The sequence below is a fragment of the Antechinus flavipes genome, chromosome 2, assembly GCF_016432865.1.
Source record: "Antechinus flavipes isolate AdamAnt ecotype Samford, QLD, Australia chromosome 2, AdamAnt_v2, whole genome shotgun sequence".
Classification (NCBI taxonomy): Eukaryota; Metazoa; Chordata; class Mammalia; order Dasyuromorphia; family Dasyuridae; genus Antechinus; species Antechinus flavipes.
Window position 1 is genome coordinate 580,539,590 of NC_067399.1, and position 13,276 is coordinate 580,552,865.

Consider the following 13,276-nt stretch of genomic DNA (forward strand, 5'->3'; position numbering starts at 1 on the left):
CATGCCAGCCTCCCTTTCCCTTCTACTTTACCTTCTCCCCTTCTCAACACTTCCTTTTCTGAGCTTGTGATGTAATAGAGAAGAGACTAGTCCTAATACACAGGATCCTTGGGGTGAAGGGGGGAAGAGAAGAAATAAAAGGGGACACGACTGCTTTCTGACCCCACACTTTGGAAGGAGTTGGATTCAAGGACAAGTCGTCTTTGTTGCACCAGTCACATTGCCCAACCACCCTCCTGCCTAGAGGAAGGTATCACTAAGGGCAGCTGCACAGTCTAAAACTCATGACGAGGCTGGAACAGAGTTCATAAAGAACTGTAGCTCCCAGATGTTACTTTCCACCAGTCAGTTTTCTTGCTGTAAGGAGAAATAAGACGACGAACTGAAATTGGGACTTGTGTTGCACAAGCATTACTAGGTAGAACTAGACCTTAATTTTTGCAATCTACCATCACTAGGGACCCAAAAGCTTAAGTCTAAGAACTAAGTCATAGCATCATAAGATGTCAAGTATGAAGAAGCATTAGAGCCCACATCCTCCCTGCCTCCTCAGAATTGCCTCCTGGGGAGACCTAGAAAGCTTTCTTGACTTGCCAGTCCTATGACTCCCAACTTATCTCCTTGCAGAGGAAACAGAGGACCAGATGGTATATAGATGAATATTCCTGAAGACTTCCCTCAGCCCTCCAAGTTCTAGCCTCATGCCTATGGGGCTTGGGCTTCCCATCATCATACCCACTACCATAGATTAAGGGCTCACTTGTAAATTGCCAAGCTCTGTTCCTGGTCCTCCTCTGTCAGCGGCTCCAGGGAGGAGAGGGACAAGGACCTCTGGAGTTGCCTCTACATTCTTGTTAATTTATGCCATTTTCCTGCATCACTGCCCATTTTCCTCAAGGAGCACAGAAGTCAACAGCCCTCTGAGGGAAACCATATGCCTCAGTTACACCTGTACTGCCCTGGGGACACTACCTCTCTCTGATTGCTACTTCTAAGGAGCAGCAATTCCGAATGCCCAGAACATTCTCCTCTGGGAGGTTGTTAATGAGGGGAAGGGGCCAGAGGATACTGCCGACCCTCAGTACCTGTGAGGAATGGGAGTGCTTGGGGAAGCACCAGCAAAACATAGGGACTATAATTTGGGCTTTAAAATATACGTGGCAGAGAAGAGCTAGAATAGAGTATTGCCTAGAAAAGTTGTAGCTATACTTATCCAGGGCCTTTCCTTTGGCCTTAAGGATCCTCTGATCGCAGATGCTTTAATTAGCCATAGGGGGAGAAAACAAGGACTTGGGCTATGTGGCTGCCAAGGGAAGAACTTTAAGGTAATACCTTAAGGAGATGGTGATAAAAATCTTAGAATTCAAGTTCTGAGAAGTTCAACAAGAACAGGGAACTAATAAGTGAGTAGAACCAAGGAATCATTGTATACAGCAACAAGATTATCCAATGATCAATTCTGATGGACGCAGCTCTCTTCAACAGTGAGATGATTCAGCCCAGTTCCAATGGTCTTGTGATGCAAAGAGCCATCTACACCAGAGAAAGGACTGTGGGAACTGAGTGTGGTTCACAACATAGCATTTTTACTCTTTAAAAAAAAAATAGGGATCTAAGTTGTAGAATTTGGCTGTTTTCTTGCCTGGCATTCAATTAACAAACATTAAATGCTTACTATATGCCAAGCCCTGTTAATCACAGGATACAAAGACAAAAACACTTAGCTCTTACCTAAAAGAAGTCACATTCTAATGGGGGAGACAACATGCAAACAGATACATATAGATGATAAAACTAAATAGTAGATGGGATTTTAGCTGGAGAGCATTGCAGGCACTGGAAACAGTGCAAAAGGCTAAACCCAGATGGAGGATTATCATGTATGAGGAATATCAAGTGGGCTGGTGCAGCTGGGTCAGAGTAAATGGAGGGAAAGAAAGGATAAAAAGATGGGGAAAGAGGTAGCAAGTTTGTGAAGGGCTCTCAATGCCAAACAGATTTTATATTGATCCAGCAAATTGGATCATGGAGTTCATGGGACCAGAGGGACCAGAGATCATGGTCAAACCTACTTTAGGAAAATCACTTTGGCAATTGACTAGAGGATGGATTGAAAAGTCAGGTAGACTAGTTATAAGGCTATATCAATATTTTAAGCAAGAGATGATAAAGATGTAGTTACAAGTAAAGGACACATGGGAAATGAATACTAGTGAGCACAAATCAAGGAATGATACAGGTGTCAAGCCTGGGTGACTGAAAGGATGGTGGTGTCATAGTAATAAATTTGGGAAGAGTGGGTTGAAACAAGTTGAGTATGAAGTACCTATTTGACATTCAATTCAGGATGTCCAAAAGTCAGTTGGTGTGGAATTGGAGCTCAGGAGAAAGACTAGGGAATCATAGGAACTGAGATTGCTAAGTAATATGGGTAAGAAAGAAGGGCAGCCTTAGGGGATACTCAGGATTAGTGGAAACGACCTGCATAAAGAGCCAGAAAAAAAGAGAAAGGAAATACGGAGGGAGGACAGATCTGTGTTGCTAACCTTCCCAGCAACTTGAAACTTCGTCCCTGTCCTCCCTGCTCTGGCCCAAACCACTGGGGCTTTCTATGGCCACTGGTCTTTGGATCCTTGACTGGCAAATAACAAAGATCAAAGCCTAGAGGATATGGGTGATATCCGACATTTTGTAGACTATAATTTTACTTATATTGTTGAACTCAAGCCTCATCGCCCTGTGAGAAAGGTACCTTAGGCACTATTCCCATTTTAAAACATCAGGTCATGGGGTTTGTATTGGGTGTCATTTAAACTCGGGTCTTCCCGACTCTAACTGTCCAGTAAGTGGGACGGGTTGATCCGGCCTTTTCCTCTCATCCTCTCTTGGACCATAGTTATCCACCAACCTCTGGATACTTGCCCTTTTCCCCAACAATGAAGCTTTTTTCTTTTTTTTTTCTTTTTTGCTGAGACAATTGGGGTTAAGTGACTTGCCCAGGGTCACCCTGCCAGGAAGTGTTAAGTGACTGAGACCAAATTTGAACTCAGGTCCTCCTGACTTTAGGGCTGGTGCTCTAGCCACTGCACCACCTAGCTGCCCCGAAGCATTTCTGAAGAGCCTATTACACACTAGAGTAGAGGACCGAAGGTAAACGAAACAATGCTGGGCATCCTCCAGAAGTTTACAATAGGGCATCTGGAGGTGGGGAGGAAGGGGGGATGGCGGGGGAGAACGAGTCTGTACATAGGCTTGAACTACTCGTCACACAATCTATCGAAACTTCATTTAGAAGATCCCCGTGACCCCACCTCCTCCACAGAGACCACGCTCAGGCTAGGGATGGGCCGGACAGTGCGGACCCGATCTGGTCAGAGCCCAGGAAACGAAGCAAACGAGGGTCGCACCCTTCAGTCCCTCTCCCCGACAGATGGTGCCCTGGGAGCTGCGGTGGGACTCACTTCTCCGCTCTCGGGTTCTTCCGAGCCGAGGGGCTCGGGACCCCGAGAGGGGGAGGGGACCAAGGCCTCCCTCGGAATCCCCTGGGACGAGGAGGGCCTTGGCTCCCAAACAGCTCCATCTCCACTGCTCGGGGCTGGCCGCCCTCAGCCCAGGCCCCGGGTGCGAGCACGCTGACTGCGCCCCAGGGGCCCACCTTCCCGGATCCCGCCACGGGGAAGAGAGGGTACTTTTTCCTGGCCGGGCGGCGGAGATAAAACCGGAGGGGGCGGTGCTCTACAATCAGTCCTCATTGGCTGCGCCCGCCACAGACTAAAACTTTAAGCCAATGGAAAAGAGGCCATGGCGTGACGTGACGTGACGTTATGGGAATTCCCCGGGGAGGGCGGAAAAGGGGCTTTCCCGGTTGGGGCTGCAGGTGGCCGAGTGGCACTGGGGTCGGAAGGCTAGCGAAGGCAGAACTAGCCGGTAGCGGAGCCGGAGCCGGAGCCGGAGCTGCAGCCGCAAGTGAGTGGCCAGGATCATGCACCTGGGTTCCCTCAGAGCACAGGGAGAGGGGCGGGGGCGGGACCCCCACTTAGCACTGAGAGTAAAGAACACCGATCCACACGTGGGCACGATCACAGGCATGTATGCACACGCCGCACACGTCGCCGCGTAGATTCATAGAACGTTAGAGCTGCGAGGGAGCGCGGTCCTAGGCACACAGGTGTCCCCTGCACATCCCACATGCCCGAAGATGCGCAGAAACCTGCGCCGCACACGGGTGCCCAGTTGTGTTGTCACGCACACCCACTCGCTGGCGCGAGCGCGCCGGCACACAAAACCGTAGAACTTTAGCACGGTTACACAGACACGCACGCAGGCAGACGGACAAAGAGTTACGGCGACAACTGGACAGAAGGGGCCTTGGTCTCAGGCTTTCCTGGACGTAGGGAAGAGCGGGGAGACGAGACCCCTAGGCCCAGAGCTGGCCGGAGGCAGCTACTGGCTTCCAAAGTCCGCCGGAAGAGTGGAGGGGGCTGTATCCCCAGGGACCTAGAGCAGGAGGCCCCCCTACCAGAGGAATCCCCCCCAAAAGCCCCAAAGGTTGAATCAGCAGTCTCCCTCCCTCCCAAGCCCTAAATGATGACCCACGGAAAATCCCAGGGGAGCCCCGGCCGTGGGAGGGGAAAGGAATGAAGGCTAGAGGGCTAGAAGGAAGGGCAGGTTTGAATAGCCTAGGAGGTGGTAGGAGCTAAGACAGGGGGATCTCTCTACTTCCAAACACCACCGCTGGCCTTGAAAGGTGAGCTCTAGAGCAGCCCCCAGGGGTCCCCCACTCACAGCCCCCCCCCCCCATCCTCTGCTTTCTCTTGCCCTAGACTTCTCCCGCCTGTCCCCAGCGATCAGCCCCTCAGACTTGGGGTCAGGGGAAGACGTGTTCCTGTGATAGGGGATGCGGCTTCCAGATCCCACGGCATGGAGCCAGGCTCGGGTCTGGGAGTGGGCAAGAAAAAGCCGAGAAGGGCGGGCCACCTCCAACTCCTGACTGGGCCCTCCCTCTCTGGGCTGGGCAAGGACGTCATTTCCAGGCCCACCCCCTCCCTTGGCCCCTCCTCTCTCTGGTATTTTCGGGACTTTCCTAAGCTGCTCTAACTTTCCTGCCCTCCCAGCCCCCGCCTGCCCACAGCTCTCTGGCTTTCGCCCATTCCAGCCTGGCAGGAGGAGGGACCCTCTGTCCCCCACCCTCAGGCTCCTGGCTACTTCCCATAGACCTGGCCTGAGGGGTGCCCCTCCACACCCACAAGCGCAGGTAGGAGCCTTGGCGGTACAGCGGCAGCAGAAGCTGGACAGAGCCCAGCTCTAAAACATGGACGATTGCTATGGCCCAGTGAGTGCTAGCCCAAGTGTCTCTCTTTGTGACCCTCCTTATCCCCTACCCTTCCCGTCTGACGCCCCCGGCCCTCTGTCCGTCTGACCATCTGGAGTCCTCCCTGTTTGGCTAATCCTCCAGACCCTGTCTGTCGGGGCTCCCCTCCCCCCACGGTCTTGGCTGTATAACAGCACAGCCAAGCCTAAATCTGTCAGCCCCCCCCTCCCCGACCCCGGGTCATCCATCCGTCCAAACCACTGTTTCCCGGGGCCTTTGTGATGGGAGCTGCTCCCCCCGTCTCTCTGGGTCTGTCTGACCACAGGCTCTTCTCTTATGCATCAGTCTTCTATTTGTCTCTGAGTTGGGGGGGGGAGGGAATAGTGATTTGGTGGGAGCGGTCACGTCCCCCTATTTCTATCCGCACCAGGGTCTGGATGGCATCGATTATGATGATTTCCAATTCAACTCCCCAGTGGTGGATCGAAGAGAACCCCCAGAGGAGACAGGTCAGTGGGTCTCGGCAGCTCCTCCCCTTTTCCTCCCTCTGTTCCCAAGGACTCCATTTTCCTTCATCTCCCACCTCGCCTATCCCCACTCCTGACAGCCAGGTGTTTGTTCCTCAGGCAGCAGAAATATAGGACCTTCTGCCAGAATTGGGGTGGGTCTGAAGGGAGAGCTCAAGACCCCTGGCTCAGACATCTCTCCATGCACAGGCGAGGGCCCCTACCTGGTCATCGTAGAGCAGCCCAAGCAGGTGAGGGCAGGAAGGGGCACCGGGAAGGGGCCGGGCGGGAGTGTTCCTTAGTGGTTAGAGAGAGCACTGGGGGGCGGGGGGGGGGGGTCATTGCAGATTGGGATCGTTGTTCCTGATGATGGCTATTTTCTGATCCTCAGCGCGGCTTCCGCTTTCGCTATGGTTGTGAGGGCCCCTCCCATGGGGGGCTTCCCGGAGCCTCCAGTGAAAAGGGTCGTAAGACATATCCTACAGTTAAGGTGAGCGGAAGGGGGGGCGTGGGATGGAGAAGAGGGCCGGAGAGCCTGGGAGGGAGGTGACTGTCCCTCTGTGGCAAATATCCCTCCAGATCTGTAACTACGTGGGACCAGCCAAGATTGAAGTGGACCTGGTCACACACAGTGACCCGCCCCGTGCCCATGCCCACAGCCTGGTTGGGAAACAGTGCACGGAGCTGGGTGTCTGCGTGGTGTCTGTGGGACCCAAGGACATGACGGCTCAGTATGATGTCCCCATTATCCCCATCCCCAAGCTTCTCTGACCCCGCAGGCCTCAGGTCACCCTGTGCTGCTCCCAGTGCGTTTGATCACTTCTGTTCTCTTCTCTCCCCCTTTCCTTTCTCCTGCCTATGTCTGTCTTTCCTCTCTGTCTCTCATCCGTCTTTTTCTCTCTCTGTCTCTTCTGTATCTCTCTCCCTCCCTCTCTTCTCTCTCTCATCTTTGCCTCTATGTCTGTTTCTCATCCCTGTCTCTGTCTCTCTTCCTCTCTCTGTTTCTCATCTGTCTCTGTCTTTCTGTCTCTGTCATCTCGGGCTCTCTCTCATTTCTGTTTCTGTCTCTCCTCTGTCTCTCAACTGTTTCTCCCCTTGTTCTTTGTGCTCTTCCTCTTTGCCCTCTCTGTCCCCCCTCTCTCCCGTCTCTTTTTCTTTCCCTCTTTCTCTTTCTCAGTCTTCCCCCTCTTCCTCCCTCCCAGACCCCCCCACCTTACCTCTAGCTCCTTTTGCCCCCTACCTCTATTTCCATGGTTATTGAACCTTCTTCCTCATAGGCTTAATTCGCATGCTTAACTGCCCTAGAGGGAAGAAGTGGGGAACAAAAGGGGACTCAAGCCTTGATTTGGGGAGATGGGGTCTTGGTAGGAATAAGAGAAGGACCAAATTGAAACCCTTCACCAAGAACAGTTTGGGGGGCACAGGGGGGATACTTGACCCGCACCCCCCGGTCACTCATGGCTTGGCCAAGGAGTTGAGCTTCACTCCTAGTAATACAGTGAGACAGGGCAGGGGATGCTCTGGGGGCGAGAGGAAGCAACTTGAGCCCCCACTCTTTTTCTTCTCCATTTCTGACTCCTCATCCTGACCCCTTACAGGTTTAACAACCTGGGAGTCTTGCATGTGACCAAAAAGAACATGATGGAGATCATGATACAGAAGCTTCAGAAGCAACGACTCCGCTCCAGGCCCCAAGGCCTCACAGGTAGGGGCACCACGGCGGGGAATGCACGTCTGGGATGTGGGAGGGAGGAGAGAGGGAAGCGGGGAGGCAGAGTCAGAGACACGGATGAAGAGATACAGAGACAGACAGAGAGAAGGGAGGAAGGACCGAGAGAGGGGAGAGGGAGACACAGAAAGAGAGAAACAGAGAGGGAGGGGAGAGAGGGGAAAGAAGGAAGGGGGACAAAGCGGAAGAAGGAGGGAGGGGAGGAGACAAGGGGGGAGAAGGAGGGAGGGAGGGGGAGAGAGATAGAGGACAAGGAAAGAAGAAAGAAAAGGAGAGATGGAGGAAGGGAGGGAGAGGGGAAAAAGGGAGGGAGAGAGGGGAGAGAGGAAGGAAGAAAAGGGAAAAAGGGAGGGAGAGGGGAAAAAGGGAGGGAAAGGGGGGGAAAGGGAGGGAAAGGGGGGGAAAGGGAGGGAGAGGGGGAGAAAGGGAGGGAGAGGGGGAGAAAGGGAGGAAGAGGGGGGAAAGGGAGGGCATCTAAGGTGACCCAAGGACTGAGGGGTCAGACAGTGGCTTGGGATCCACTGGCTCCACGTGCCCCTCTGCCCCGCAGAGGCCGAGCGTCGGGAGCTGGAACAAGAAGCCAAAGAACTGAAGAAGGTGATGGACCTGAGCATCGTCCGGCTGCGCTTCTCTGCCTTCCTCAGGGCTAGCGACGGCTCCTTCTCCCTGCCCCTTCCCCCAGTCATCTCCCAGCCCATCCACGACAGCAGTGAGTGGCCGGAGCACCGTGGGGGGGGGGGGGTGGGGAGGGGGGAGGCTGCTGCAGTCCTTGAAGGCATCGGTGGTTCCCGTAGAATCCCCCGGGGCCTCAAACCTGAAGATCTCCAGAATGGACAAGACGGCGGGATCTGTTCGGGGCGGGGATGAGGTGTACCTTCTGTGCGACAAGGTGCAGAAAGGTGAGGGCTCGGAGCCGGCCGAGGCTTTGGGCAGGGCTGTCAGCCGGGGTGGGTGGGGGAGAAGGAGGAAGAGGGGGGGAGATGGGGGGGAGAGGCCGGGCCGCCGGCTGGTTCGGACCAGAAACCCTCCCTTCCCGCCGCCCCACAGATGACATCGAAGTCCGGTTCTACGAGGACGATGAGAACGGCTGGCAGGCCTTTGGAGACTTCTCTCCCACCGATGTCCACAAGCAGGTGCCAGGGCTGAGGGCCCGGGGCGAGGGGGCGGCCGGGGCTGGGAGGGGGTGCAGGCCGTGCTGAGAGCCTGGGCCTCCCTCCCTCCCACCCCAGTACGCCATCGTGTTCCGGACCCCCCCCTATCACAAGATGAAGATCGAGCGGCCTGTGACGGTCTTCTTGCAGCTAAAGAGGAAGCGGGGAGGGGATGTTTCTGACTCCAAGCAGTTCACCTACTACCCCATGGTGGAAGGTAGGGAGGCTGGGGAGGGGGGGAGCAGAGGCTGCTTCGGGTGGGGGAAGGGGGCTCTGGGCTGGAGAGAGGAGCGGCTGTGGCCCTGACCGTCCCCCCTCGCCCCACAGACAAGGAGGAGGTTCAGCGCAAGCGGAGGAAGGCCCTGCCGGCCTTTTCCCAGCACTTTGGAGATGGCTCCCACATGGGTGGGGCTGGGGGGGGTTCTGCTGGAGGTTATGGAAACGGAGGAGGAGGTGAGAAGGACGAGAGCTTTCGGGGGACGGGGAGGTCCTGAAAGGTGGCGGGCAGAGGGGTCTGGTGGGCTCTGGCACCAGGACCTAGGAAGGGAAGCTTGGGGGGAGCCCCCTGTGGCAGCGTTCCCAGCATTTGGCCTCCACGTCCCCCCACTGATCACTGGTCCCAGGTTCCTTCCCGGGCTGCCCCCTCCCAGCTGCCCCACGCTGAAGGTCGCTCTTTCTCCTCCCTCAGGCGGTGGGCTCAGCTTCTTCCCCACCTCCTCCCTCAACTACGGCCTGTACTCTCCGGGGGCCGCCCCGGTGGGCAGTTACTCTGGGGGGGCAGGAGTCCAGATGTCTGGAGAGAGTGAGTGTGCAGCCGACGGTGAGGGGGGGAAGCAGACGGCCCCCGATCCCTCTGCCCGGCCCCCACCCCAGGGACCCCAGGCCTTAAAGATGCTGCAGGAAGGTACGGCTCCCACCCCCCAACACACTCCGGGGGGGGAGGGCAGGACTCGGGTCTCTCATCGCGGAGGACTGGATGGGCCCCGCGCCCCCTTCCATCTCCCTGACCTTCCCCCCTTCCCCCCAGCCCGGCAGTACAACCTCCGCATGTTTGGGCTCGCCCAGCGCAGCGCCCGGGCCCTGCTGGACTACGGGGCCACGGCGGACGCCCGAACCCTTCTGGCCGGGCAGTGCCACCTGCTGAGGGCCCAGGATGAAAACGGAGACACGTAGGAAGCTGGGGCGCGGGGGGGCGGGGGCGGGCGCAGACTGGGTCCCGGTCCCACAGCGAGGCCGGGCCGAGGGCCTGAGACGGGGCTGGGCGGTCTGGCTCGGCCCAGTTCTAGCTCCCTTCTGTGCCCGCCAGGCCCCTCCATTTGGCCATCATCCACGGGCAGACGAGTGTCATCGAGCAGATGGCTCACGTCATCTTCCGGGTGCCCCACCTCGGCATCGTCAACCTCGCCAACCACTTACAGCAGGTAGGCCCGGCGCCGGCGGGGGGGCAGCCCCGGCCCCGAGGCCGCCCTGACTCACTCTTACGCTCCTAGACGCCCCTTCACCTGGCCGTGATCACAGGGCAGAGCCGAGTGGTCAGCTTCCTGCTGAACATGGGCGCCGACCCAACCCTGCTGGACCGCCACGGAGACTCCGCCCTGCACCTGGCGCTGCGGGCGGGGAACCCCGGCCTTCTGCAGGCCCTCCTGGGCCACGCGGGGCCCGCCCTGCCCCAGCTGCTCCTCATGCCCGATTACGAGGGTGAGCGCCCGGGGGAGGGGGGAGGCCGGGGGACGTCGGGGGCCATGTGGGAGGCCGGGGAGAGGGGGGAGGCCGGGGGAAGGGGGGGGTGGGGGGTGTGTGCGGGGAGGGCCGAGGCCGGGGGGAGGGGGGAGGCCGGGGGAAGGGGGTGCCCGCCGGAGGCGGGTTCTGAGCCGTGCCTCCCCACAGGCCTCTACCCGGTGCACCTGGCGGTGCGTGCCCACAGCCCCGAGTGCCTGGACCTGCTGGTGGGCAGCGGGGCCGACGTGGAGCTGGCCGAGCGGCAAGGAGGGCGCACCGCCTTACACCTGGCCACCGAGGCCGAGGAGCTGGGGCTCGTCAGCCACCTCATCACCAAGGTCAGTGGGCCGCGGCCTGGCCCAGAAAGGCTCCCCTTCCTGGGGCTTCCCCTCCCCGGAGATGGCCTGGGAGGGGGCTGGGGGAGGGTGGGCAGGCCTGGAGGCGCCCTGGGGGGGCTGGGGGAGGGTGGGCAGGCCCGGAGGCGCCCTGGGGGGGCAGTGGGGGGGGGGCCCAGAGGTGGCCGGGGGGGGGGCCTGGAGAAGACGGGGGGGGCTGGGGGAGGGGGGGCAGGCCCAGAGGTGCCCTGGGGGGGCAGTGAGGGGGGAGGCCCAGAGGTGCCCTGGGGGGGCTGGGGGAGGGTGGGCAGGCCCAGAGGCGCCCGGGGGGGGGGGGCCTGGAGAAGACGGGGGGGGGGGGGGCGGGGGGAGGGGCCGCCCCGAGCTGGGGCCAGAAGGCCGGTGAGGAGGAGACGGCACAGTCCGAAGGGCCACATTAGGAAGGAGCTAGTTTGGAGGGGCAGCTAGGGGGCGCAGTGGGTCGAGCACCGGCCCTGAAGTCAGGAGGACCCGAGTTCAAATCTGCCCTCAGAAGCCTAACACTTCCTAGCTGTGTGACCCTGGGCAAGTCCCTTCCCCGTAGTTTGGAGTAAAGACCCTAATTCCAGCCCCACACAGCTACTTCCTCCCTCTTGGGCAGGAGGCTTGAGGCACTTAGGGAGCAGCCCAGTGGGCGAATGGTGGGGCCTGAGGCCCCAGAGCCTCGGCGCTGCCTCGGAAGCCGCCCGCTGGGGGCCCCCCAGGAGCCAAGACTCGGGCCCCGCGGACCCCCGGCCGGCCCCTCTGTCTGCTTCTCATGTGCGCAATGGGGAGCGGGCGGCATAAGCCTCAGCTGTTCTTCTCCTCACCAGCTTGGTGCCAACGTGAATGCCCAGACTTTTGCCGGAAACACACCCTTGCACCTGGCGGCCGGCCTGGGCTCCCCCACCCTCACCCGCCTGCTGCTCAAGGCTGGTGAGTGCCCTTGACCCGGGGCCCCAGAAACTGCTTCCGGCCAGTTTGCCCCTCCTGGCGGGGTGAGGTCCTTTTCCTGGCCTTGGGGACGGCGGGCTTCTCGCCCTTCCCACTGATTACGCCCCCTCACTGCCAGGAGCCGATGTGCAGGCTGAGAATGGGGAGCCCCTCTGTCCGCTGCCCTCACCCCCAAACTCAGGCAGCGACTCCGAGTCAGACGGGGCAGAGGAGGGAAGCGGAAGGAAACACCGGGGTCACACCCCCCTGGACCTTACCCGCAGTGCAAAGGTATGAGCTGCAAGGGCCGGGATGCTTGAGGGTCTGGCAGCTGGGGTTGCGATGCACAGCGGCCTTTCTGAGATACCCGCCCCCCTAGGTTAGGACCCTGCTGCTGAAGGCTGCTCAGGACACCGCAGAGCCCCCCCTGACTCCCCCCAGCCCCACAGGTAAGACCCACGCTGCCCCCACCCCCCAGCCTGGGAAGGGCTGTGAGCCCCCCACTGGGTCACTGCCCCGTGTCTGTCTGCCGCAGGCCCCGGCCTGTCCCTGGGGGCCGCCGCGCTGCAGGGCCTGGAGCGGCTGTTGGACGGACCCGGCGGCGGGGGAGATTGGGCTGAGCTAGCCGAGCGGCTGGGACTGCGCAGCCTGGTGGACACCTACCGCAGCACGGCCTCCCCCAGCGGCAGCCTGATCCGAAGCTACCAGGTCAGTGTCTGAGCTCTGGGCCCCGCCCCCCGCCCCCACCCCCCGCTCCGCCCCGACCCTCTCTCCCTTTGCCTCTCCCCATAGCTGGCCGGAGGAGACTTAGCGGGCCTGATAGACGCTCTGGCCGCCATGGGCCTGGATGAGGGAGTGCGGCTCCTGCAGGGAACGGAGCCCAGGGACAAGCTTCCGAGCACGGGTGAGAAGCACGAGGGCTCCGAGGAGTCCGAGCCGGGGAGGCCCCGGGGACTCTGGCTGGGGGCCACCGGCTCTGAGCCCGGACTCTCACGGTGACCCCGGCAGCAGGCCTGGGATGCCCTTAGCCCACCCTGTCGGGAGGTTCTGGGCTCTGGGCTCGGGGAGGGACGAGACCCTGAGCCCTTCTTCCTCCTTCCCTCCCCAGAAGTCAAGGAGGACAGCGCCTACGGCAGCCAGTCGGTAGAGGAGGAGCAGGAGAAGATGAGCACGGTCCCCACGCCTGCTGGGGAGCTCTCCCACAGGCACCCCCAGGAGCAGGTGCACTGACGCCAACCTTGCCCACAGTATGGGCCCCGTGCCTGCCCCTGGAGGTGCCCGCTGTACAGATACCCCCACCTGTGCCCATGCCCTTATTTAATGCCCTGATTGGTCCTTTGGTTTTGGTGAATAAAGGTATGTGGGGGCTGGGGACCCAACCACCCCACCCTATGATGTAGACTCTGCTTGTCTGTTCTCACCCCCACCCCGTGGATCCTGTGGCATATCTGTACCAGCTCCACGGAGGCAGTGCCATATGGACCCAGGAAAGAGTCAGGATGTAGCCGGGGGCTCCAGAGCAGGTTTTAATTGCGTCAGGGACTATACAGAAAGATGGGGTTGGGAGGGACAAA

At 59.3% G+C, this 13,276-nt stretch overlaps 1 protein-coding gene across 2 annotated transcripts; it reads left to right on the forward strand.

The window, feature by feature from the left end:
* Positions 1–3,861: 3,861 nt before the first annotated feature.
* On the forward strand, positions 3,862–13,094 carry NFKB2 (nuclear factor kappa B subunit 2). Of its 2 annotated transcripts, none has more exons than XM_051981298.1 (23): positions 3,862–3,966; positions 5,115–5,332; positions 5,742–5,820; positions 5,938–6,068; positions 6,209–6,307; positions 6,397–6,548; positions 7,416–7,522; positions 8,097–8,255; positions 8,341–8,445; positions 8,594–8,679; positions 8,776–8,914; positions 9,025–9,150; positions 9,386–9,601; positions 9,725–9,866; positions 10,004–10,118; positions 10,188–10,395; positions 10,585–10,754; positions 11,603–11,705; positions 11,842–11,993; positions 12,082–12,151; positions 12,238–12,410; positions 12,495–12,606; positions 12,811–13,094. In XM_051981298.1, the coding sequence occupies exons 2-23, from the start codon at positions 5,312–5,314 to the stop codon at positions 12,930–12,932; spliced, it is 2,787 nt and encodes a 928-aa protein (XP_051837258.1). In that variant the 5' UTR covers positions 3,862–3,966; positions 5,115–5,311; the 3' UTR covers positions 12,933–13,094. The 2 variants fall into 2 exon arrangements, with proteins under 2 accessions (XP_051837258.1, XP_051837259.1); XM_051981299.1 differs by having other exon boundaries at positions 3,890–3,966; positions 5,156–5,332.
* The last annotated feature ends 182 nt before the right edge of the window (positions 13,095–13,276 follow it).

Excerpts from the sequence above, each read along its gene's own strand:
- NFKB2 (XM_051981298.1), top strand. The coding sequence starts at position 5,312 with ATGGACGATTGCTATGGCCCA. Across the intron at positions 8,680-8,775 it reads CCACCGATGTCCACAAGCAG|TACGCCATCGTGTTCCGGAC; the intron begins GTGCCAGGGCTG and ends CTCCCACCCCAG. Across the intron at positions 10,755-11,602 it reads TCAGCCACCTCATCACCAAG|CTTGGTGCCAACGTGAATGC; the intron begins GTCAGTGGGCCG and ends TCTCCTCACCAG.